The 27,167-nt window shown below is 34.9% G+C and overlaps 2 protein-coding genes across 3 annotated transcripts; both read right to left on the reverse strand.

The window, feature by feature from the left end:
* Positions 1-780: 780 nt before the first annotated feature.
* Positions 781-4,536, reverse strand: LOC149414489 (uncharacterized). Of its 2 annotated transcripts, none has more exons than XM_089643999.1 (6): positions 3,852-4,536; positions 3,475-3,597; positions 3,135-3,248; positions 2,797-2,910; positions 2,544-2,606; positions 781-1,051 (listed from the first exon to the last, which is right to left on the reverse strand). In XM_089643999.1, the coding sequence occupies exons 1-6, from the start codon at positions 3,910-3,912 to the stop codon at positions 840-842; spliced, it is 687 nt and encodes a 228-aa protein (XP_089500125.1). In that variant the 5' UTR covers positions 3,913-4,536; the 3' UTR covers positions 781-839. The 2 variants fall into 2 exon arrangements, with proteins under 2 accessions (XP_089500125.1, XP_089500124.1); XM_089643998.1 differs by having other exon boundaries at positions 2,544-2,609.
* Positions 4,537-8,718: 4,182 nt separating this feature from the next.
* On the reverse strand, positions 8,719-14,205 carry LOC149414490 (uncharacterized). The gene is made up of 5 exons (XM_089644200.1): positions 14,010-14,205; positions 13,102-13,286; positions 12,092-12,262; positions 10,801-10,814; positions 8,719-8,859 (listed from the first exon to the last, which is right to left on the reverse strand). The coding sequence occupies exons 2-5, from the start codon at positions 13,238-13,240 to the stop codon at positions 8,719-8,721; spliced, it is 465 nt and encodes a 154-aa protein (XP_089500326.1). The 5' UTR covers positions 13,241-13,286; positions 14,010-14,205.
* Positions 14,206-27,167: the final 12,962 nt, after the last annotated feature.

The following is a 27,167-nucleotide window of genomic DNA, read 5'->3' on the forward strand; positions in this document are numbered from 1 at the left end:
CTTCTAGTTTCATAACTTCCGTGCATATTTTTTTTATATCAGTAGTTAAAGGCATGCCATCAGCTTTCAGCATTTTTTGAGTTTTCCTTGATTTTTCAGCGTTAGTAGAAATTTCGAATTTCCAAGCGTGACCAAATATTATTTTAAATTCAGACAACTTGTTTTTTATAACTTCTTTGGATGAAGTGGTCAGCACAGGATTCTGTATTGTTTTACGTATCAAAATATCAGCACAATCTTTTATAGCTGTACAAAGTCGTTGAGGCATGCTAGGAATTTTTACAGAACCTGTACTTTCATCGTAACCACTATTTATTTTGACAGCGTCCATAAAAACATTAAAATGTATAGGGTCAAATGCAATTTCAAATGAGGAAATTGCAGGATTTTTTTCTTTGATGACCATGAACAGTCTAGCGAGATCTCTCATCTTGGATGTAATGTGTGTTTTCAAATGATGTTCTTTATGATTGCTTAATAGTAGGGAACCATATGAACAAATTAATGGCTCAGACTTTGCAATTCTTGCAATAGGATCATTTTTGAACACAGGAAATATCTGAGATCTTAAAGATTCTGTGATCTCAGAATTGTCTGGGGATAATAAAATAGCGGATGATTTTAACACTCTGCAGCGTTTTAGTGGATTTCCTTCAGGTGAATTTTTTCTATTTGAACATTTTTTCAGGTGTCTATAGAGTAAACTTCTTTTGAATGTGCCACAGCATTCTATGCAAACAGCATAATCCTTAGCTGTCGCAGTCGTTCTTGGACGGCGATTCGGTAGTAATATTCCATCAACCCTATTTATTGCGTCCTGATTGTATAGATAATTGCCTCTATTTCTTATTTTCTTCTGCCTCTAAGGGATGTTGGGTTGTAATGTGGCGTACAAAGTTGGTTATCAGCTTGAAGCAGTATGGACAAAAGTTTTTACGGTCATAAACTCTTGGTTTTTTACTAGCTAAATCAGATGTACATTGTTTTGAAGTCGATGACACAAAGCAGTCCGTTTTCTTCTGCTTCCCTGGATGATCGCTGGTATATGAATCTAAAATTAAAAAATGCATTAACATTTTATAACATATTTAATAAATTAAATTTGTGTGGAAAATTATACAGAGTGTATCATCAGTTACCACACAAACTTAAACCAGCGATTCCTGAGCATATGTGGTGTGTCAGTCAGTATTGCCCTGGTGTAAGACCACCATTCAAAATTGAATGTTGATTGAAAATGGCTTTAGCCGTGTTTGGTGACCAGATCTGAATATTCAGGTACTTCCCAACCTTCCTCTGACCCACCTCCTTCCCCTCCCCACTACCTTCAGCCTTACAACATACCCCAATTGGGTGTGCCATAGTCTCACTGGCTCCAGACGGGAGCAGTTGAGTTTCTTGTGCGGTATTCACTGTAAAAAAAAAAAAAAAACTCCACACAGGAGGCCCTGAGGAAAACGATTTCCCTTAAGGCCTATGTCGTCTAAGATGCTGTGTGGAGGGTCTTTTTGAGGAGAAGAGGGAGTTAACATTTGTCTTCAAGAGACCCATGTTGTAGGAAGGGGGAAACACAGAGGCCGGCAAATCGTTCCATAGCCCAGCTGTTGAGCACAAGAACGAGTCGAAGAAGCGACCAGTTCTCATGTGACTAATGTCAACCGTGTAGATATGTTGGGCACGCGTTTGGCGTGTTTCCCGACTATGCACCGGTGCCGAAGGGATCAATGATGCTAGTTCCTCGGAACATCTTCCATTGAAATACCGGTAAAACAAGGATAGCATTCCCACCCGACGCCTGTGCTCTAAAGATTGCAATTTGTCTGTTGAAATGGGAGAAATTATCAAACGGATCGCCCGTTTCTGCACAGAGTCGAGGGTATTTTTCAGATATTTTGGAGCTCCAGACCAGAGGTGGCTGCCAAATTCAACTATGGGGCGGACTTGCGATTTGTACAAGGCTAGCAGTTGTGTACTATTAAAGTATCTGCGGGCCTTGTACAGTACGCCCAGATATTGAGAGGCTAGCTTTACTCTGGCTTCGATGGAGCCCCCATATCTGAGCTGGTCACTTAGAGTTACACCGAGCATATCAATGGAGGGCCTGTTCGGAAGGTTTCTTCCGTTGAAGGAGACGAGATTTTCATTGCGATCCCTTTTAGACGTAATAATACATTTTTCTGTGCGTATGCAATTTGAATAATAATTTTATTATTATGAAACATTTTTTATTATTATATATTAATAAATTATGAATATAAGAAAATAAATTATGGGAAAATGAGAAGTTGTCGGAGGAGTTTGTCGATTAAAAATAGGTGGTGTCCGCCACCCTACCGATATTGTATAATGTGCTCTAGAGTACAAAAAGGTTGGGAACCCCTGCGCTACAGCATAGCGTTTACATTACCAAGTTGAAAATTTGAAACGAGCGTTTACCATGCGCTTATCACATATATGGTCAGGAATCATTGGTTAACGTTTGTCGGCTAACTGCTGATACACTCTGTATATTCTGTCAATATTAAGTAGGTACCTCTTCTTACCAGAATCAGACGAAATTCTCGAGGGTAACTTGAATAAGTCATCACTGCCGGACGTCACACTTGCTGCTAAAATAAAGCATAATAATGTAATATTCGAAATAAAACAATTCATAGTAGGTAATGTAATATTCCAAAACTAATCATCACTACCGTTAATTGCTAAAACATTTCACAATAATAAGTAACGTAATGTTGGTGTGTAATGAAAAAAAAAAAGATTATTGTATATTATCAGTAATTATTATGTAGCTACCTGAATCTGAAGGGTTTGCAAATAGATCATTCAGTTTTTCCTCCATTTCATTAATAACGGCCCTCTTACGTTCAGTAATTGGCGAGCCTTCACTTGTACTGGATATATTTTTATCTACAAAATAACAAAACACATTAAAAATCATAAACATAATAAAACAATAAGCATAATTATTATACTCATGTGAAAATCAACAAGCATTATTATTAAAATAACAGTGCAAAGCGTTTTCATAGTGACCATAACCTAAAAATGCAACACATTATAACGTAATTTTACATAAAAACACTTTTATTGTGTCATTGATAGTAATAATTTATCACAATATATATATCTACCTGAATCTGAAGGGTTTGCAAATAGATCATTCAGTTTTTCCTCCATTTCATTAATAACGGCCCTCTTACGTTCAGAAATTGGCGAGTCTTCACTTGTACTGGATATATTTTTATCTACAAAATAACAAAACACATTAAAAATCATAAACATAATTAAACAATAAGCATAATTATTATACTCATGTGAAAATCAACAAGCATTATTATTAAAATAACAGTGCAAAGCGTTTTCATAGAGACCATAACCTAAAAATGCAACACATTATAACGTAATTTTACATAAAAACACTTTTATTGTGTCATTGATAGTAATAATTTATCACAATATATATATATCTACCTGAATCTGAAGGGTTTGCAAATAGATCATTCAGTTTTTCCTCCATTTCATTAATAACGGCCCTCTTACGTTCGGTAATTGGCGTCATTGGCGAGCCTTCACTTGTACTGGATATATTTTTATCTACAAAATAACAAAACACATTAAAAATCATAAACATAATAAAACAATCAGCATAATTATCATACTTGTATGAAAATCAACATGTATTATTATTAAAATAACAGTGAAAAGCGTTTTTATGGAGACCATAACCCAAAAAAGCAACGCATAACGCATTATAACGTAATTTTTCCTAAAAAACACTTTTATTATGTCATTCATTGTAATAATTTATTATGCAACACAATAATTTAGGTTATATGATAAAATCTTACCGTTAATTGAAGAATCCATTGACACGGCAATAATTGTATTAATCCTTTGCCAGCGTGACATTTTATAAAATGCGTAAAGAAAGGATTCACACGTGCACACGCGAATGACGGCTCAAGTTGGCTCAAGTTTCGACAAAATCACCGAGACAGTGTTGCCAACTTTATTTTGACCAATTCACAAATTGTGGAACCGTTACCCATCAGAAAACCACTAAATGTGGCTATAATCCAAAATATGTGTATAATACAATGTGTATATAACGATGAGAAATCAAGGTAGAGTCATAATTTACTATAATTCTAACTTAAAACACTATTTTTGGCAAATTATTACGAATTGAGAAATTTTTTGAAAATTCAATGTTCATCTTGGTACTGGACAGTTAAAATATGATAGATCTTTTGAAAAAATGAAATCTATAGGGAAAAATTTCATAAATACGTCACGTATGACCTCCTACCTGCGACTAACGGTAAAATTTAACGCGGACTATTAGTAATAACGTTATAATCTGCGTTTTTCAATTATGATAGTTTGAATTTGGCCGAAATTCCCGCTGAAGCAGACAGTTCAGTAAATAAGCCTAGGTAAGGTATTTCACGTCGCCTGACCAAGAAAGTTCCGTGGTGCCGTTTGAGAGCGATAGAATTTCGTCATGCACTACGCAAGTTCGAGACTCGAGGAAACCACCTTTTTTTTTAGCAATATAATTTAATTTCATTGTTCAGTTAAACGAGATTATTAATCGAAAAGAGTTTATAGTTTTCATTAGACGCGTACGTGTGTTTAAAATCCAATAAACATAAACAACATTGCCACTGACGACACAAAACTGCTCAAAATATTTTTGTTACATTAGTAGATCTCGAGTCTCGAGATATGTCTAAATCCATTTTGTGTTTTATTTCCTGGCGAGTACTTTTTTGGTTCAGACCACCAGAAAACCAACGTATAATGCAAGTAAGTTAATACCTAACTATTATTTTTTTACAGTGAATACCGCACAAGAGTCCCAACTGTTCCCGTCTGGAGCCAGTGTGACTATGGGAGGTGGGGAAGTACCTGGCTATTCGGATCTGGTCACTAAACACGGCTAAAGCCATTTTCAAGCAACGTTTCAATTCTGAATCGTGGTCTTACACCAGGGCGATACTGATAGTATCTTCCACTCTGGAACGTGCCGCAAATATACTATATATTATTTAAAATGAATTAATTGTGAAGTAACACAAATTAATAAAATAAAATTTGGCACCTGCGGATTGTGAGTCAAGGGTCTTACCCCTGGACTATGTAGGCCGTATATTGTAATTTATTTTTAAATTAGTGTTTATTTTTGTTCACAACTTTTTTTTATAAAATACACCAAAACAACAATTAAACATCTTTTTATTATTATAATACAACTAGAGACTATGCTTTGAAAAATAGTCACGCGTCAAAATAATTACCTAGGTACAGAGCATTTTTAAATATGAAAAACTTATTAGATTTATTTAATATGATGATATAATGCATATAACTTTAAAAAAATAATAAAACTGTATGTAAACACGAAAAAACATATTACATGATTACCTAATATATTTCTGAAATTTTTAGAAAACCCTATATAGATATCATTACATTATTACAACGGACTATGCTTTCGGAACGCAAAAGACAAATAATTAGGTACGTAGCAAATATTTTATTTATTAAAAAAACAACTACATAAATGTGTATTACGTAATAATATAAACCTTATAATAAAAACAAAAACAATTTAAAACACAAAATTAATAACGATATTAAAAAAAGCAATTCGTAAATCAATCTTCAATTTTAAAAAAGCGCGCGAATAACCGCTTGGATTTCACAAAATATTATAATATAATGTCTGTTCAAGCTTCACAGCCCACAGCGAGCGCTTGACAGTCTGGCTATCTATAGCTATGTAGATGGAATACAACATATAACATACCGGCAAACATATCGCAAAAAGATTCAATCTGACATAGGAATGACACGCGATAATAGGTTCTGAGGAATTTAACTATTGAGTTCAATATAGCAAAGCATTGATAAACGACTTGGAGTTCGAATGATATTGTATGACGAGAAAGTCCGGCAACGTTGCATGCGATGATGGTTGTAGATGCGATTAAAAATATATGTAAATTGATGTGCTGAGAATGGATGAGTGTTTACTGATAAAAAAGCATATCGGAGCATTAACAGTCCATGTAAAAATGTCACTTACTTCACTCAAAAAATTTTTTTACACCGTTCGACTCGTCTCATCGAGTTTGATATGATGGACTTAAAAAAAAAAAAACGACGAGCCACAAAGTGCCCAAATGAGCCACTAAGTCGAAATGATCAGGAAGTTCCGGTAATTAAATGACGCATTGAGCCACTAAATGCCGTAACATAAACTAAATGCCGTAACATATTATTCTGTTTTAATCAGTTAAGTTAACAAAGTGAAATATGTATTTCTTTTAACTTAATAAATAAATAAATAAATAAAACATTGTTTTAAAACTAGCTCTACAAGGTCTTTTAAGAAAACGAAGCAGAGGAGGTTCTGAGAAGAAAACGGTATAATTATTGGGTAAGAAGCTGAGGGTCAGCGTGTCTAGAAGTGACAGATGGATGAATCCATCCCTCCCACTTCGGCGCAAGGCGGTGGTTTGAGAGATTCCTGCTGCAGAGATCAAAAGTCTCCCTCGACCGGCGTCTCCCAATCCGGCACACAGTTGGTGGTCAGACGCATCTGCCGTCAAGACCTGGACAAACCTTACTCCCTCAAACCCGTGCAACCCTGTTAAGTCACAAAACGTTGCGAACCACGTGAGCCGACCTATGGATGAGGTGTCAGTTATCCAATGATTGGTTACCTGGGCGGCGGTTACCATATCCGCTTCCCATAATTACCACATTAAGCCAGATGTTTTACCTTATCAAATCATATATCATAACTGTCCTCTGTCGCACAGCGGGGAGATAGCTCGCTCACACAAGTAAGAATTTTATTTATGAGAGTCGTTTTGATTTTATCGTAAAATTTTCAAGTCAAATAAGATAAACAATACAGTATTTTGCTAATTAAGGGAACCTGAACAAGCCAAAAGCTATTCCAAACTTAGTTGCGAGATAAATTTCTTAATAATGGCAAACATGCAAAAATAAACCAAGTTACAATAAAAACGACAAATGTGTAGATAATTCATATTTTCAATAACCGAACGCAAATACAATTTTAAAAGTGCACAAATATGAACATGATAATTTATTATGCGACTAGAAATGTAAACAGTTTATGTTACTTTTTCAAAAGTGTATGTTACCACCTACGAGTATAGTACATAAAATGCTGTTTGTTGAGATATAAATTGATTTCTTAAAGAAAATAATTAATATAAATAGGTTAATGAATATTTAATGTACAAATATATATATATATATATATATATTTTAAAGAAAGACTAACATTCCCGGGTTACAAATAACCTGACAATATTTGAAAATCTCCTACTACCACCACAGTAAGCTGAAAATGTTGCTTGTGTTGTGATGGAGGACTTAGCCAGCCGAGGAATTGAACACACTACGCCTGTCAACTCGACCCAAACGCAATGTCAACTCGGCCACCGACCGGTCAAATTATATTATAAAATTAGTAAATTATTGTATTATAAAATTGGTAAATAACCACTTGCACGTTAGTTTGAATAAACCATGTTATAAGAACTAACTCAATAAATAAATATTCAAAATCCTTTTTTGGTTTGTTTATTTATATGTGAATACCACACTACGGTCCCAATTGCTTCCAACTGTCTGTAGCCAGTAAGACTATGGCATCTCCGATAAATGCGGTATGTTTTGAGGCTGAAGATATTGGGGAGGTGAAGGAGATTGGGACGGACTTACAATAGGGCGAAAATAGTTTTATGATTAAATATTATCGCGTTCAAAGTCAGCATCTGTTTCACTGTTAGCCATTTTAGTTACTTTTGAATATCTATATATTAGTAATATTCTTATTGCTCAATTTACAACTTATTTTGTTCTCTGTCGTTGTATAATAAAATAATCGTTTGTCAGTAATTAAAATGTGGAGCAATAATAGTGACCGTAGTTTTTCCCAAAAAAGGTATCTTCCTTTGTATACATATACTCAGCTTGCTTGCTTGAGCTTAAATTGAGCCGCTATCAATAACAACCCTTACGTAGATGGCGATAAGGATGAAATTTCCGCTTAACACCATCCACCTGTTTTGATTTATGCAAGAAAAAAACTTGGCCAAAAAGTGCCTTTTATTTTATTTTGTGGATGTTCAGGCATAAATATTTAATTTTTTTACAATAATTTTATAAATAACTTTATTTGCCACATTATACAATAAAATAATAACCGAAAATGGGTTCGTAAGTAGGAGGTTTTGAACTTAAAAGCAGTTTTCATAGGCCTTATACATAATTTTTTTTCTGGGCTTATAAAAAGACTTATCTAAAAAACACTCGATCATTTTAAAAGCTAAGATGTATTCTACTCGCAGTATTTAATTAAAGCATCTGAAACATTTCTAGGCGACCAAATTTTCAAACCAAAAATACATGATTTTGCATTACTACGTATGGCATCGCCTTAAATCAATATTTTTAATTTTGCTTTCACTGCATGTCTTCTTATGTCCTATTATAATACATTTTATCTTTTTTGCAATTAATTTAAGTTTTTTTTTAGCCACGGTGATAAATTATTCAGTCCATCGTTTAAAATATTTATCATTTCTTAATTATATTGAAATATAATGTGCGAGTTTGTATTCTAGACTGAAATTAGTTATGGTGAGTTTCAGTTCATCAAGAATAGGTTTAAGATACAGCGTTTGGAACAGTTAATGTGTGGTGCATCTGGTAGCGCACCACATGATGAGGAGGTAGCTGGTGCGGGCCTCCGGGAGACGAGGGAATAGCATCCTCGGTGGAGTGCTGGTCCTCTGGAGAGCCGTTGGCCTGCGGAAGGTGGACCCAGTAGCGTCATTGCGGAAACATTCTGGATTCTTTCATTCGTAACGCAGGTTTCACACTGCTCGCGTGTGAATGTACTCTGCGGGAAAAATGCCCCACGTATCCAACCAATATCTCACGGCACTATCGGCTATCGCTGAGCGCTTTTTTTCACTTGCCACGGTTGCCGGGGAGTTGGGACAATATGTGATGGCTATCGTTCGGTCCTTGCATAAAATTTGCATGTAAAACACGTGATACTTTCATTTTATAACCAAATGAGGTCATAATTGTGTTGCTGAGCGTCTGAAATGTGCGTGTACGTATCAAGAAGAATCCTCCGTTGAAAAGGGATTTTTTTTGAGCCTTTAACTATGAAATGATTCTGGGCAATCATACCACAGCGTAAAAGAATGTAAATATTAAAGGTTTGATATGTAAGCCAAAATGTTGCAAAATGAAAAGGTAGATGGATGACTAGAAAAGTCACAGGAGGTTAATTTAAGAGTTGCATCAGCAAATAGCTACACTGGTAAGAGTCTCGATGATGAGGTTGTTCTTATTTGGTTTGAATGAGCAGGTTATTTATTAAGAGTGATTTCCGTGTACAAGAATAGTTTCATTAAGGGCACGAAAACGGTTTTTAGTATGAGAGCGAATGTGTCTTGTTAAGTTTGACTTTCGTGAACATGAATAAGTGCAGCAAGAGCATGAGAATGGTTTTTCTTTAGTATGAGTACGAATGTGTATAACTAAGCGTGTTTTTCGTGAACATGAATAGTCACAAAAAGAGCAAGAGAACGGTTTATCTTTAGTATGAGTATGAATGTGTCTTATTAAGGATGACTTAAATGAACATGAATAGTTGCAGTATGAGCATGATAACGGTATTTCTGAGTGAGTATGAGTACGTATGTGTCTATTTAAGGATGGCTTATCTGAATATAAATTATTACAATATGAGCATGAGAACGATTTATCTTTAGTGTGAATTCGAATATGTTTAATTAAGGATGACCTATTTGAACATGAAAATTTACAGTAAGGGCATGGAAAAGGTTTAGTATGCGTAAGTTTGTGTCTAGTGAAGGATGAGCTATCTGAACATAAAAAGTTACACCAAGGGCATGAAAACGGTTTTTCGTTTGTATGAGTGCGCTCGTGTGCAGTTAAGCGTGACTTCTGTGAACATGAATAGTTACAGTTAGAGCAAGTGAACGGTTTTTCTTTAGTATGAGTGCGAATGTGTATTATTAATGACGACTTCTGTGAACATGAATAGTTGCAGTAAGAGCACGAGAACGGTTTTTCTTTAGTATGAATTCGAATGTGCCTAATTAAGGAAGACTTATCTGAACATGAAAATTTACAGTAAGGGCATGGAAAAGGTTTAGTATGCGAATGTTTGTGTCTAGTGAAGGATGAGCTATCTGAACATAAATAGTTACAATAAGGGCATGAAAACGGTTTTTCGTTTGTATGAGTGCGCACATGTGCAGTTAAGCGTGACTTCTGTGAACATGAATAGTTACAGTAAGAGCATGTGAACGGTTTTTCTTTAGTATGAGTGCGAATGTGCGTTATTAAAGATGACTTCTGTGAACAAGAATACTTACAGTAAGAGCATGAGAACGGTTTCTCTTTAGTATGAGTGCGAATGTGCCTAATTAAGTTAATTTTCCGTGAGCATAAATAGTTACAATAAGAGCATGAGAATGGTTTTTCTTTAGTATGAATACGCATGTGTGCAGTTAAGTTTGACTTCTGTGCAAATGAATAGTTACAGTAAGTGCATGAGAAAGGTTTGTCTTTAGTATGTGTGAGTAAATGAGCAATTAGGCCAGCCTTAGAAGCAAGTTTTGTGTCACATTCAGAACAAGGAAAAGATTTTGTTTGGTGAAATATCTTCCCGTCGCATTTTTGTTGAAAAGAAAAGATGTTCTTCACTATGATGGGTGCACCTTGAAAAGAACAATAATATTAATTAATTAATAGAATCAAAGCTATTTGGAGTGTTCAATGAGGATGAAAGAAGTAGAAGGGGAAGTAGAGGAGATGAGGGAGGTGGGGATGGACCTGTCTCATCAGCTCTTGTCGCCAAACACGGCTAAAGCCATTTCAAGCAACGTTTCAATTCTGAATGGTGGTCATTCACCAGGACAACACAGAGAGCAAATTTCACTCTACTACTTTAATGCAGGTAGAAAACGATTTTCTTGACAAAAAAACCTTGATGTTACATATTATAAAGAATAAGTATTTGTACCCTTATTAGTGTTGCATAAAATATCGTATCCCGCAAATTGTGATTCTTTAAAATTTAGCACTTTTTCCTGCTAAGTCTACCATTTTTTAACATAATCGCAACGACACTTTGAAGAAAATTTATAACAGTTAACAACGTACGCGACTCAGTTTATGGAGGACTTTAATGAATATTTTTAACTTTCCAATAGACATAACCGATTGGGATAGCTGGTTAAAAGTTTAAAAGTCAGTTAAAATTGGGAAGGGAGTCTGACTTACCGTTGGTTTTCTATATTATAACCCTGAGGGACACAGCACAAGGGACTTTTGACAAGGTTTCCTTTATATATTCGATTTAATACACACTAAGGGTCACTTTAACAGAGTGATGTTATAAAATACATTATTGCAAATCTCACTGATGTAGGTAATCCACACCGTCAGACAGGTACAGGTACTTGGGTAACAGAATGGGTGGGGAAATGCAGGAAGATAAATGTTAGAGGGAGAAGCATATCGTTAACGACAATCCATCATCGCGAAGGAGAAACAAAAAACCGGCGATGATTAACCTAAACAGAAGGCAATTGAGATGTGCGGTGATATTATTTTCGTTGTTGGACTGTTCCCTTACATTGAAAAAATCCAATATTAATCCAACCGACGTAGGTTTATTACCGTTTTCAACTGGCATTGCAGGATGACTTACGCGGTGATGCATTTCATTCAGCGATATAGTTGCGTCAAAAATTATTGTTATTTAAAAAACGTGTTTTTAAAGTCCTGATCTTAAAGTTCTGATCACTGACTACGTAGCAGGTGATTACGAAATATAGACAAGCGCGGTCCATAGCCCGTCCCCAAGTAAACAACATTTATACACGAGGGTTCAATAAGCCTTCATGTGACATGCTTTATTTCAGCCAGAACATTTTATTCGAAGGAGATGTATGTAACACATCAATAAAAATGACATAAAAAAAGGTTTTACCCGTCATTTGGGGAAGTTTTTCAGCATGTTCCAAGCATTCCTTTTTAATATCTGGGATTTCGACGTCAATATCTGAGTATGAAATCTCACTTTCCTCTTTATCTTTAGATCCTGTTTGTGTTTTGATGGTGACTCCCTGTGGATGAGAATTCTCGGTTGTTCTAAATTCACCTAATAACAGAAAACCTTCATTTATAATAAGATACAATAAACGAGATATATATATATATATATTTTTTTTTTTTGGTAAACTAATGTTTAAGACAAGATTTTTTATGCATAGCACAAGGGGTAACAATTATTTTACTAGCAATAATTATTCGCCTGAAACACTCAACCACATTGAAAAATCTCCTGATAAAAGATAGATGACGCCAACGGAACTTGAACCCGTGTCCCTTCGATTTCCGGTCGACAGCTCTGATTGTTAATTGTTGAATGAAACACTAGTATATATTGAATTATTTCGTGGATGAGACATAAGCAGCCATAGCTCAGTGGTCAGAGCTGTCGACCGGAAATCGAAAGGACACGGGTTCGAGTCCCGTTGGCGTCATGTATCTTTTATCAGGAGATTTTTCAATGTGGATGAGTGTTTCAGGCGAATAATTATTGCTTGTAAAATAATTGAGATATATTTAACTTCTGGCTACTTAAATAAAAACATTTTGTAATGCGACAAGTTTTTGCGTGAATATACAACATGCACATGATCGCATTGCAAATGCCCTCTTAACTGTATGTAAAGCAACATATATCAAAGTCTATGTGGGCGCAGATTCAATAAAGCAATACAAAAAGAAGAGGGACGCTTTTAGGTAGATTTGGTATATTTTCGTAGATTTAGGGCGGTAACCAATTCCATTTGCGATACATTGACAATTTATTTATCGGTTCGATAGATTAATAAAATAATTTGGTTAACTCTCAACACATGAAGCCCTGTTCAATTTTATAGAAAATTTACACGGATTCCGAAGAAACACTAATCTCGCAGCCATTTTTCTTACCAGCTATCTGATCCAAACATTCCTTCTTTAAGTTCGGCAGGTCTACCTTAACTTCTGTATCCGGCATTTCACCTCCACTTCCTTCCACAGTCTCTGACTCCATCTTGACGGTGACAATCTCCGGGTTAGTAAGGTCCATAACACCGCTGTGAGAGCGTTCAAATAACAACGGAATACTCTGAAAACTAACTTACACGTCAGTTAGAGCATTTCGTCATAAAACCAGGGTTTATTTATGACATAATGTAGGAAAGTATAAATTGAGTAAAATACCATGAAAATATATCGCTTCTGCTCGGAAGAAAGATAAAGCAAGTTCGTTATGTCCTGATATACCAAACGCATACTAATAAGTATTCACAAAAAAAAAACACACATAAAAGACAAAAGCTAAAAGTCTGGCAGGGAGGACGCTGTAGTCAATTCTACTATTTGTTTGATTTTCTGTACAGATGTATCCCATCCGGGGTGACCGCATTTTAAAGAGCAACTACACTTACACATAATTACCGAAAATAACAATTATAAAATTAATCGACGAAACGGAAGCAATTAACCATTTTACACCGTCCGTTTAAAAAGTCGAGGTTTTGGTAATAAGTATTATTAATATTAAAACATTCTTAATTAATTGACATTAGTAGCTTTTCACGTGGATTGAAATCATTTTCGTTTACAGACACCGAAATCACTTTTCAATTTTTGGGATATAAAACACAAAACGGTGTAAATTTTGACAGCTTTACAAAAAAAATAAGAAAAAATAACCTAAAAAATTAAATTACCAAAGGTTGGGTTGGAAAACAAACAAGTACAATGATCATTGTTATGACAAAGAGCAATAAGAAGTTATATGTATTTTCATAAGTCAGAAAACAAGTTGATAAGTAAAACATGATTCTACTCACGTACAAGGCGAGGAGCAAAGTGTTGATGTCAACGTGTTTCAATGACGAGGAACATAACCTAATATCGGAAGTAGTTGAGTAGACGTCCCGTAAAAAGTTAACTGAGCATCTTCGGAATAAAATGTGGTGATTGATATTTATTTTCAAATGCAAAAAAGTAATTTATGCTATATTGACAGAAAACGGAGCAGTTAGCGACGCGTAATAACAGCTGTCAGTTAAATTTTACCATAGACAAAGGACAACTTTTAGATATACCACTCAAGGAAAACTGAAGATTGTTCGTTGGTAAAAGTACCAACACTATCAACTCCGTGCCTCCGTGGCATGGTCGAGGAGTAAGGCTCTTTACCAGCGAGCTAAAGGTTGCGGGCTTAAATCACGGCGCGTGCAAGATTTCATTTCAGTAATTTGTGTTATTTCATATTTTATTAATTTAAATAATTAATATTTATGATAATATTATTGATTCTCAAACGAAAATTTGAAACAGACATATCAGAAAAAGATACGGTCACATCTAGGACATTAACTCAGGATTCTTATTTTGCCGGGGCACGGCCGTGCCTGGGTTCAGATGTGACCGTATTTTTTGTGTTTCAAATTTTCGTTTAAGAATCGCTAATATTGTCTTCAATAATTAAGAATTATAATTTGAGGCTTTACTAATTAAGTTTAATATATATATATGGAATTCGAACTTGTGGACACGCAAGCACTATTTACATTAAATATATAAAATTTATAAATTGCCATAGTAAAAAAAATGTCACATCAAATATTTACAAACAGAGATATAAGTTAAAAGTACTGTATAGATTAGAGAGTCTACTTACAATAAAAGGTCTCCTTTCGTGTACTACTATTATGGATAACATGGGGGAAAGGTCATACAAACACCCATTGGTACACAAACATACTAAAAGATTTAAATAAAGAAAGGGCCTAAAAACTCCTCGAATATTAAATAAATTTTGGAAGCCGTACTCTTGAATAGGTACCTAAAACCAGTTATTTTCAATAAAAACTTTGAAAAAATGAGAGACTATGCCCTAAAATAATAAATCTGTGGTTAATTAATGAAAATTTCTTGTATCTTTGAATTTCTTAATGTATCTGCCAACATATCTTGTTATTGAGGCAGGTATATTGAGATATTTTATAAACTTTATCGATGTAATTTAAATTATCTAATATTACTATGGGATTTATTCTAATGTTTCCTTAAAACAATAAATGTATTCATCTACAAATATTTTCTTATTTCATATTAAGAATGTTTAATTGGTAGAACCTACAAATAAGCTGCCATATGACAGCTTTATCGGACTACCCTAAATTTGCACAAAGGATTTATTTACTGAATAAATAAAAACAAAAAAAAACTTGCAGCACGTTCCAGAGTGGAAGATATTTTAAGTATCACCAAGGTGTAAGACCATCATTCAGAGTTGAAAAGTTGCTTGAAATGGCTTCAGCCGTGTTTGGTGACCAGATCTGAATAGCCAGGAACTCTCTAACCTTCCTATACCCCATCTCCTTCCCTCCCTCACTACCTTTAGCTTCATAACATACCCCAATTGGGGTTTCCATAGTCTAACTGCTCTAGACATTAGGGAGCAGATGGGACTCTTGTGTGGTTAAATGCTAAAAAGACAGTAGGCATTGAAATTTTCCGGTGAGCGCTCTCCATTCTTCTTCTTTATGTGCCGTATCAGGTCCCCCCGACGTTGGCGATCACTCTAGAAAATGTCTTTTTGTCTTGCGCTGCCCGGAATAGCTCCTTCACACTTCTAATGCCGGTCCACTCTCGTATATTTCGCAGCCAAGACATTCGTCTCCTACCAGACCCTCTGCGACCCTCTATCTTGCCTTTTAATATTAACTGGAGCAAGTGATACTTCTCCCCTCGAAGTACATGACCCAGATATGAAATTTTCCTGATTTTTATTAATCTAAGCAGTTCTCTCTCTGCTCTAGCCCGCCTGAGAATTTCTGTGTTGGTGATCATGTCGGTCCATGGGACTTTGAGTATTCTTCGGTGAAGCCATATTTCAAAAGCCTCTAACCTGTTCATGGTATTTACTTTCAAGGTCCATGTTTCACATCCATACAACAAGACCGACCACACATAACATTTTCTCTCCATTGAAAAGATAAAAACGGCAGCAATCGTAGCATTCTATGGCACAATCAATGAGTCATCGATAATCTTTCTTCAATGCTAATTAACGAAAATCAATAAATGCTGTCTCTAACCGAAGCTATTGCTCTTTCTGAACTCGAATCGAGTCATCGATTATTTAGATATTTTCGTTCTACATACAAATATTCTAACTGTCTCGATTGTACTCAGCAACGTATTATTTAGTTACAGAAGAATAACCCCATCTAACGTGATGGAACTTATCCTCTAAAAAAAAGTAGATAATCTAGACTTGTAGAAATAATCAATAGATTGGAGAACTGAACGCGGTTGGCGGTAACAAAAAATTGTCCAAAGAAGTGAAGCTAGCAGTCCACAATAGAGTTCTGGTACCTACCCTGATGTATGGCAGTGAGGCATGGAACTGGCCTAGAAAGTATAAAAGTAGACTGAATACTATTGAAATGAAATCCCTGAGGCGTATGTGTGGTAAAACCATGTATGATTGTGTGAGAAATGTGGAGATCCGCAAATAGTGCAAAGTTAATGTAAGCGTAATGAGTAAGATAAAGAAAGGGACGCTTAGATGGTTTGGGCGCGCAGAGCGAATGAGCGAAGAAAGGAGTGTAAGGAGTATATGACGCAAATGTGAATAGTAGCAGAAGTCGGTTACTCCCGAGGAAGACATGGTGAGATCAAGTGAATCAGATACTTTAGTCGGGCCATGTCAGAATAATAGAAGAGTATATTATATGAGACGATGTATGAATGTGAATCAAGCGAGGAGTGTATGATGTGACCGAGTTGTTTGGCGGTCCGTCCTCTCTGCCTACCCCTGTAGTAACACCCAGAAAGGGCAATTAGATGCGGATTATATTGAGAATGGCTGAGTTGACATTGCATTTGGGTCTCACCCAGGCGTTGTGTGTTTAATTCCTCGGCTGGCTAAGTCCTACATCACAACACAAGCAACATTTTCCGCTTACTGTGGTGGTGGTAGGAGATTTTAAAATATTGTCAAGTTATTTTTTGTGTATATTATTATAGCTACATCTTCTTTTTAATTATTCAATAGTTTTTATTTATTTATTGGTTTAAAGATGTACAATAACAATTTAAACATAGGTATTACAATATTTTTTAAATATTTGAATCAGTATCGTAAAACACCTTTTTCCTGAGCAAACGCTCGTGTTAAAAAAGTGGAGAAACGTAATTAATTACTATTTGAGGCATGTTGAAACAAAGACAGCAATCTCCACCATCGGTGTAAAATGAGTTAGATATGGCGATGGATAGAGAATCAAAAATACTATCGACTGCTGCAAAGGTTTCGGAGCATAAACGACAATATCCCATACATTAATTACTATTAATTTTAACAAATTATTATTTTAAGCAAAGAAAAATAAAATAAAATTTACAAACAATTGTTGTGAAAAATTAATAGAAAAAAGGAGGAGAGAAAGAAAGAAAAAAGCAGAAAAAAGTATACTTAATATTATTTAAGAGAATCATGATATTTTTAAAAGTGTAATAAATAAAGAAATTCTACAGAATTATATTTTTTATAGTGTTTTTGAATTTAGCGTAATTTTTTTTGTAATCTTACATCTAGAGGTAATTGGCTAAACCATTTCACTCCACAATATTTATAAAATTGTTGGGCTGTGGTGGTGTTGCAGCGCGGGATGGTTATAGAACCATGCACATTTGATCTGTTGCTTTTCGAAAAAAGTGTTTTGTTTTCGTTGTTGAAAGAATCTTTGTGAACCTGTAAAAGTGAGCAGAGAAGGGACTTTAAATTCTTTAAATAATCTGATGGTGGGATAATCGTATGGCTTATTTAAAATTATTTTTATTAATATTCTCTGGATGATTTCTAAAGGCAAGAGAGAGGTTTTGAATGAGGTTCATATTGCAATACAGATTGAATCAGTGAAAAATATACGGTTCGTAATAGTTCATGATTTAAAATGTTTCGTATTCTAATAAAAATGTTAATTAATTTTATTAATTAAAAATATTAGAACATTTCATTGGATCCGTGTTTACATTGTAAATTGTGCTATCGACATCTATAATTTTGGGTACATAAGATTTTTTTGGATTTTTGTTAATAATTTAATTGATTGTCTTCCACACCTTTTTGTTATTGTTGCCAGCGACATTAATTTTTCTTTGGCCTTTCGGATAATGTAGCATAATTTATTTATGAATTTTTTAAATATTCGTATAGTTTATAGTTATTTGGGAATTTTTTAAGCTCTTTATGTCTAATAGATATTATGATTCCATGTGTGATTCACGTTTAAGTGAATGTGACAATGGAATATGATGATTTTAAATGCTTATTTAGTATTAATTCAAAACTAAGCGAACATAGATCAGTATTATTAGAGGATTGAACAGTTTCCCAATTTTAAAATATTATATCATAAGTAGTTTTTTTGTTATTTGTTTTTGGGGTGACAGAGACGATGGAGCTAAGCTCAATAGTTCCTGGTATCCGGTAATTGACGGATACACCAGAGCTAAACGAAGAAAACCACTTAAAAAAAATTGATACGTTAATATAAGCTCATATTTTTGGAGCTGGCAACACGGTATCACAACCTCATACATAAGCTCACATTTCACCACAACCTCAAATAACACATCTGCCCTGATGATGGACACTGCAATGCTGTCCGAAACGTTGGCTAAAGAAGGAGTTAGCGAAACACGGCATAGCACCCCAAAAACAAATAACAAAAATACTTTTGGCCGTGAAAATCTTAAATCATATTATAAGTAGGTTTATTTAAATACATATTATTGCTTAGCTGAAATGTTCAAACAATCAGTTCCAATTTTGAAAATGAACTTAAATTTATGGCCAGTTTCAGTTAATTCAACCAGATTTCACGAAGGCATTTTTACACTTTTTGCTTGATTGCTGTGCTGCTCGTTCGGACAGAAAGGTAAATTTATTTTGCCCTTACTTCTAGGATAATAAAACAGTTCAATATATTACTGTACACATAATATTATAATCCACGTTAAATGTTTGATATTAGGTGCATTGAAAAAAATATGCAATAATCACCAAACATTTGTTACAAATTCCAAAAATTCTTTTAAAAAAACATTGTTTTCAACAAAGCTCATTTGTGTGATTAAAACAAGTTTACATGTAAAAGCACTGAATAAATATATACAAATAGTTATAATACTGAAAATAATAATTAAAATTTATTTCCAGAAAGTATGATGCATTATATTACATATTTTGAGTAAGAAAAATAATAATACATAGGCGATTCCTACAGGCACAAAAAGAGGAATTTAAGTGGAAAAAGACAAATACAAAAATGAGTGTAAGTGACCGTTTAATAAGGATATTTGGACATCTCCCGTCTCCAGAGGGCCATCAGGGGGACTCAATCCAGGCAACCATGGCAGTGATTTTGTTACTTGATTGGCATAGTCTGCGCCATAAGCTTCCCATGTGGTGGTGAAGCATTCTCAAAGAGTGTACCCCTCCAGGAAAATTTCCGTGGCGCTGCAGTATCTCGGTAGGCGGAATTGTTGGGGATAAACATTATTGCGACTTTTAGGTAATGCCATTGGGATGCAGTACAATCCATCCACAGTTCTGACGTGTGCAAGACAGCGAAGTGCAAAATGCGTTGAAAAGTATCTTTTTCACGTTTGTACTGCAAAAGTGAAAACGCATCGACAGTATTCCTGCTCTAACGCATATCGTTCTTCTTTGCCTTTCCATATCCTCGATGTCTTTCAGGTCGTCTGTGATAATATGTCACAGGTATTTGTCCACCCATTAAATATCTATTTTCCTTCCATCAGCCATACTGAAGGTGTTAGCATGTTTTCGTTTTTGCATTTGAAAACCATAACGATTGATTTGGACGTATTATATACAAGGTTATGATTTTTTGCAAAATCTTCACATATTTGGAGTAGTTTCATTAATGCGCTAAGTGACGGTGCTAGAAGAACCATATAATCTGCGTAATTAATATTGTTTACACATACTTCTTGAACATGGCAACCTATTTAAGTGTTATTAAGTCTTTGAATTAGTTCATCAGTGTATGTATATATTGAAAAATGCTGGACACATGCTTCCTCATTGCCTTTCGCCACTTTTAAAATAAAATGGGTAGGAAAACTAGCCAGACCATTTCACCACATTTTCTTGCTGCTTGTGCCAAATTGAAAGAATCGCTATTATATATACCAACAAAAGACTAAATTGATTCGTCCACAGGACAATTCTAGGTGGTTGGTTAAATTCGGGACATGTAGTGTGTAGTATGAAAGATGTGAAGCGTTGTTTCATAAAATATTAAATAAGATCTGTTTATAACTGTACAAAACCAGTGAAGCCACTGTGGGGTGTTTAGCACGAGGAATGTCATAGTTCTAATAAAATAACTAACCGGTTAATAAGCGGAGCACCTAAAACACTTCAGACATATAAAAAAATCAAGGGCAACCTTATATATACAATCATTTCACCAAATTTCTCAGTGCTATAATTTTTGTATAAAAATTATAATAAAAAAATTTAGGTCCGCAATGCTTGTCGAAATTAAGGGAAATGATAATATTGTGTAGAACCATATAAGCGTGTTTTCAAGGCATGACATTTAAGTTTAATTGAACACCCACTTTCCCAATGACGGTAAAACGAAACAGATTGTTTTCCTCCATCATTATACACATCAAGACTCTATTTTTTAACAAAAAAGCTACATTTAATTATTATGAACGATTCTAGACCCTCCAGTGAAAAAACGCTGCGAAAAGAACAGTAGATAATTTAAGACTTACGTCAAAAAATAGTTACACTTGTATGGGGCTTGGTGAAGATTTAGTATGGATACGCATGTGTTTAATAAAATGTGTGCGTATAAGGCGAGAAGACGGATTTTTAGGTGTGAGTGCGCGTTTATATGGTTATGTCCCACTTACTTGAAAAAGTACAGTTACAGTAAGAACATGATAATGGTTTTTCGTGAGCATAAATACGAATGTGTGCAATTATTCGTCATCTTTGTGAACATAAATAGCTTTAGTGTATGAGTGCGGAAGTGTATAGTAAGTGTAAGTTAAAAAAAGAGTAAGATGATGTTTTTTCTTAAGTATGAGTACGACTGTGTCTCGTTAACTTTGAATTTTCTGAACATGAATAATTACAGTAAGAGCATGAGAATGGTTTTTCTTTTGTATGAGTACGAACGTGCACAACTAAGCGTCCTCTTTCTGAACACGAATACCTACAATAAGAGCAGGAAAATGGTTTTTCTTTTGTATGCGTGCGGATGTGTTTAATTAAAATTGACTTCCATGAACACGAATAGTTACAGTAAGAACATAAAAATAGTTTTTCTTTGATATGATGAGTAAGCTTATGTCCAGTTAAGGATGAACTAAGAGAACATGAAAAACTGCAGAAAGTGCATGAGAAAGGATTTTCTTTAGTATGAGTACGCTCGTGTGAAGTTAAGTTTGACTTCTGCGAACACGAATAGTTACAGTAAGAGCATGCGAATGGTTTTTCCTTAGTATGAGTGCGAATGTGTGCTATTAAATATGACTTACGTGAAAATGAACAGTAACAGTAAGAGCATTCGAATGGTTTTTCTTTAGTGTGAGTACGTACGTGAGCAGTTAGATGTGACTTCTGTGAACATACATAACTACAGTAAGAGCATGAGAAAGGTTTTTCTTTAGAATGTGTGCGAATGGTCTAATTGAAGATGACTTATCTGAAAATGTATAATTACAGTAAGAGCATGAGAATGGTTTTTCTTTAGTATGAGTACGCTCGTGTGCACTTAAGTGTGTCTTCTGTGAACATACATAGCTACAGTAAGAGCATGAGAAAGGTTTTTCTTTAGTATGAGTGAGTAAATGAGCAATTAGGCTAGACTTCAAAGCAAGTTTTCTGTCACATTTAGAACAAAGGAAAGATTTTTTATTAACAGATTTCTTCCCGTCAGGTTTATCTTGAAAAGAAAATATGTTTGTAACCATGACTTCTGCACCTAAAAGAGAAAACAATATTAAAAAGATGATCTGATTGGGGAATGTTGTGAGGCTGAAGGTAGTGGTAGAGGTAGAGATAGGAAAGAGGAAGGTGGGGGAGTACCGGGGTATTCAGATGTGGTCGCCAAACACGGCTTAAGTCATTTCAAGCACATTTTCAATTTGAAATGGTGGTCAATTACCAGGTTGATACTGAGAGTCTTTTCCATTCTTCTGCTCTGAAGCCCGTAGTAAAAACATGTATACCATAAAGTATTTAATATTGTATTAATCCTTTTTTGACTGCGCTTTATTTGAGTAGATAATATAGTTAAAAAAATGGTTTTACCCGGCGCTTGGTGAATTCTTTCAGAGTGTTCCAAGCATTCCTTTTTAACATCTGGTAGTTTGATGTCAATTTTTTTATACGATATCTCACTTGCTTCTTTTTCTTTAATCTCTGTTTTAATGGTGACTTCCTTTCGATTTAAATTCACCGTTGTAATAATTTCCCCTAATAATAGAAAACAATATTTAAAAATGGGTACACTAAACGGGAATTCAACATTAAGTTGTAACTATATTATACAGTAGCAAAATACAATCGACCACCATTACGTATCATATATTTCTAAAAATTTTTGCGGGCAAGATCAAAATGTTCACGATCGCATTGTGTCCCTCATAACTGTACGTAAACCAGAAATAAAGTAAAATATTGACGTCACGGTGGATGAAACGAAGCAACAAAAAAATAACGGGAACACTTTTGAGTTGAGGTTTTAGTTCGCTAAGCAATTCTAATTGATAATTTTATCGGTTTGCTACATTCATTCAAAAGTTTTTTTCTAAATTTGGACACATCTTAATAGAAACAATATAACTCAACACCAATTTAAACTTTTGGACTAATTTGAATCAAATATTAATTACTTTTAACAGTGTTGAGGGCCCATCACAAATCCTTATGATTTAACTTTTGCCAAAACAATTCGCTGACATAATAATGACAGAAGTGTTTATGGAATGCTGGAAAAAGGTGGCCCCGATGCAATTTATTAGAAAATTATTTAAAATTTCCGGACAAACATCAATCTCGCAGAAATTTTCTTACCAGTCGTCTGATCTATTCTCATAGAATGTTCCAAACATTCCTTCTTCATGTCCGGCAGGTTTACCTCAACTTCTGTATCCGGCATTTCACCTCCGCCGTCTTCCCCAGTCCCTGGCTCCATCTTGATGGTGACACTTTCCGGGTTAGAAAGGTCCATGGTACCACTGTGAGAGCATTCAAACAACGGAATGCTCTGAAAACTAACTAACAAATACATTTTAAACAAAGTAATGTATGCAACCTATGAACTCAAATATAGAAGGCCATGTAGAAAATGGGCTCATACAATTTTCAATATTCACAAAGTGTTTTAAGTAAATATGTATTACTGTAAGTCAGAAAACTATTTAACAATTAAAACATAATGGGACTTGGACACGGTCAAGCGGCTTGATCGCAAGCACGTAGTTTATTGTCTATGGCACTTTGTGTCAAGCATTTTGACCGTGTACCGAAGCTGGCTTGCAAGCATTGCGCAATTCTACGTGCTTGCGGCGAGGCTTGATGCGAATTTATATTTTTGTGGGAATAGACAAACGACAATAGACAAATAAATATCACGTATCATAAACCATGATATAAATTGAATAAAATTGTTATAAAATAGGTACTTAGTTATTGTTTTTGTGTTCAATTTGTAGAATTCCATCTAATTTAAAAATTCTGGAAGTATTTTAGTATTTTTTAATAATTATGACAGCGGTTTTCAAGGTCATTAATAATCAAACTGTAGAATAAATAATTTTCTGAATTTTCAATGGAGAAAACATATTTTTTGTATGAATACCGCACAAGATATTCATACAAAAAATAGCTGTAGCCTGTAATACACTTTGCAAATGCTCATGGGTAAAGCGGTACCTTAACTTGTACCATTCTTGACACCAAATTCGTTTCTTTTTATTATTTTATTCAAACATAAAGCTAACGTAAGAGCCAAGAACGCTTTGTCTTTGACAGATTCCATTTTGCCGCGAGTCACGAAATGACAGGAAGGCATAGAAGTACATATACATAGACCACCACGAAATCACAGGAAGGCGTGGCCATGCTTGACGGAGAGGCTTGATGCGGGCTGTCAAGCCGCTAAGCATAGACAATAATAGACAACAATAGACAAAAAAACTACGTGCTTGCGATCAAGCCGCTTGACCGTGTCCCAGTCTCTTAAGGGACTGGGACACGGTCAAGCGGCTTGATCGCAAGCACGTAGTTTATTGTCTATGGCACTTTGTGACAAGCATTTTGACCGTGTACCGAAGCTGGCTTGCAAGCATTGCGCAATTCTACGTGCTTGCGGCGGGGCTTGATGCGAATTTATATTTTTGTGGGAATAGACAAACGACAATAGACAAATAAATATCACGTATCATAAACAATGATATAAATTGAATAAAATTGTTATAAAATAGGTACTTAGTTATTGTTTTTGTGTTCAATTTGTAGAAATCCATCTAATTTAAAAATTCTGGAAGTATTTTAGTATTTTTTAATAATTATGACAGCGGTTTTCAAGGTCATTAATAATCAAACTGTAGAATAAATAATTTTCTGAATTTTCAATGGAGAAAACATATTTTTTGTATGAATACCGCACAAGATATTCATACAAAAAATAGCTGTAGCCTGTAATACACTTTGCAAATGCTCATGGGTAAAGCGGTACCTTAACTTGTACCATTCTTGACACCAAATTCGTTTCTTTTTATTATTTTATTCAAACATAAAGCTAACGTAAGAGCCAAGAACGCTTTGTCTTTGACAGATTCCATTTTGCCGCGAGTCACGAAATGACAGGAAGGCATAGAAGTACATATACATAGACCACCACGAAATCACAGGAAGGCGTGGCCATGCTTGACGGAGAGGCTTGATGCGGGCTGTCAAGCCGCTAAGCATAGACAATAATAGACAACAATAGACAAAAAAAACTACGTGCTTGCGATCAAGCCGCTTGACCGTGTCCCAGTCCCATTATATGCAAACTAGAGATGGGCGAAGCGGCTCAGTTGAGGGAGCCGGTTCACTAGTTCCCGTTCACTTGAAAGATCCGCTTCAGTGAACCGGCTCAATTGAGCGGGTCACCGGCAGTGTTGCAAGCGGATCTTGGCCTAATGTCGCCGTTTTTCAGTTGCAGTAATTCTGCCCACATATTCCCCACAAATATTCTGCGTGAGCGTGATTCCTCCTTTCATTATTCGAAATCCATGGGGGGGGGGGGGTTGTTACAGAATTTCTATAAAACACAATTCCCCAATGTACAATACATAAGAACCCGGTTCACCTCGTTCCTCGAACGAGTGAACCGGCTTATCGTTCGCTAACAAGTGAACCGGCTCATCGTTCGCGAACAAGTGAACCGGCTCACCATTCGCGAACGAGTGAACCGACTCATCGCTGGCGAACGAGTGAACCGACTCACACGAACGAGTGAGTCACTACTGATCCGCGAACGAGTGAGCGGCTTATTTGGGAACCGGATCTTACGGATCCGCAAAAAGATCCGATTCACTGAGCCGACTCGTTCGCGAACGACTCACTTCTAATGCAAATAAACCAATATGAGTTGAAATTACACACAGTTTCCTCGACTTCTCGTTCAACGAAATCTGTGTAAAATCATTACGCAAATCAATCTTTGCAAAATATTTCGCCCCATTTAACGATGAGATTAAATCTTCAATTCTTGGTAAAGGATATTTCAAAGGTGCTAACATTGGATTTAACGTATTTTTAAAATCAGTACATATTCTTATTGAACCGTCCTTTGGTAAAGGTTACGAATTCCGCTTCACTCTTAATACGCAATATTTCACTTTCAAATAAATAGATTTAGCTTTATTAATTCAAAACATGATTTATTATGTCGGGGGAGACGGAAATATACGCACTTTTAATTTTAATTTCGTTTATTAAGTCACTTACGCGATATGTCACACGAGATTTCAAAGAAACAAAATAATTTGACATTTGCCGGAAATACCACAACTAGTTATTTACCTAGCCATTGCGCGGGTTAGGTACAGTACCTACCTACGAACTAATTCAGTTAAAGAAAATAAAATCTTGAAAATATTAAATTAATATATATAACCTAACCTAATCTAACTGTGATTTTCTATAGCAAAAAAATGCCCCTTTAATAACGCCTGCTCGCGTCCCCTTTAGAGTTATATCCCAGTTTTCAAATAGTATGTGGGCTACGCTAGGTTTGTATAGACTTGTTTGTGATTTAATTCTAATACCTATTTTCCATGTTCTAACCTAACCTAACCTAAACCACCTAAACGGAATACGTTTAATCACATTTTATTCTATTTTTTTTGTTATTCGGGTTATTTTATTTAATTATATGTTGATTATTTGTTATAAATAATACATTGACTTACATTATTAATATGGATTAATTATACACGATGATATTATTTATTTTATATGGCAATACTAATTTTTTTTTGGTTGGCAGCAGTGTCTATGAAATACTTTGTAGGTATGAATTACGATATTATGAATATAATCCAACTCTTGATATGAACATAGTCGCTTTCGGCGGCGCCGCATACTAATTGACATATCGCGTAAGTGACTTAATAAACGAAATTAAAATTAAAAGTGTGTATATTTCCGTCTCCCCCGACATAATAAATCATGTTTTGAATTAATAAAGCTAAATAAATTTATTTGAAAGTGAAATATTGTGTATTAAGAGTGAAGCGGAATAGGAGAAAATTAATCGTCCTTTTTATTAACAATAACAATCGGACTAGCTATATCACTAATTTCCACTTTTTCAATAATACCCTCCTTTAACATTTTTAATAATTCACATTCGACTTTATCACGTAAACTATATGGAATCGGT

Source organism: Hesperophylax consimilis, chromosome 20 (assembly GCF_061612785.1).
Source record: "Hesperophylax consimilis isolate HC1 chromosome 20, BYU_Hcon_1.0, whole genome shotgun sequence".
NCBI classification, from domain to species: domain Eukaryota; kingdom Metazoa; phylum Arthropoda; class Insecta; order Trichoptera; family Limnephilidae; genus Hesperophylax; species Hesperophylax consimilis.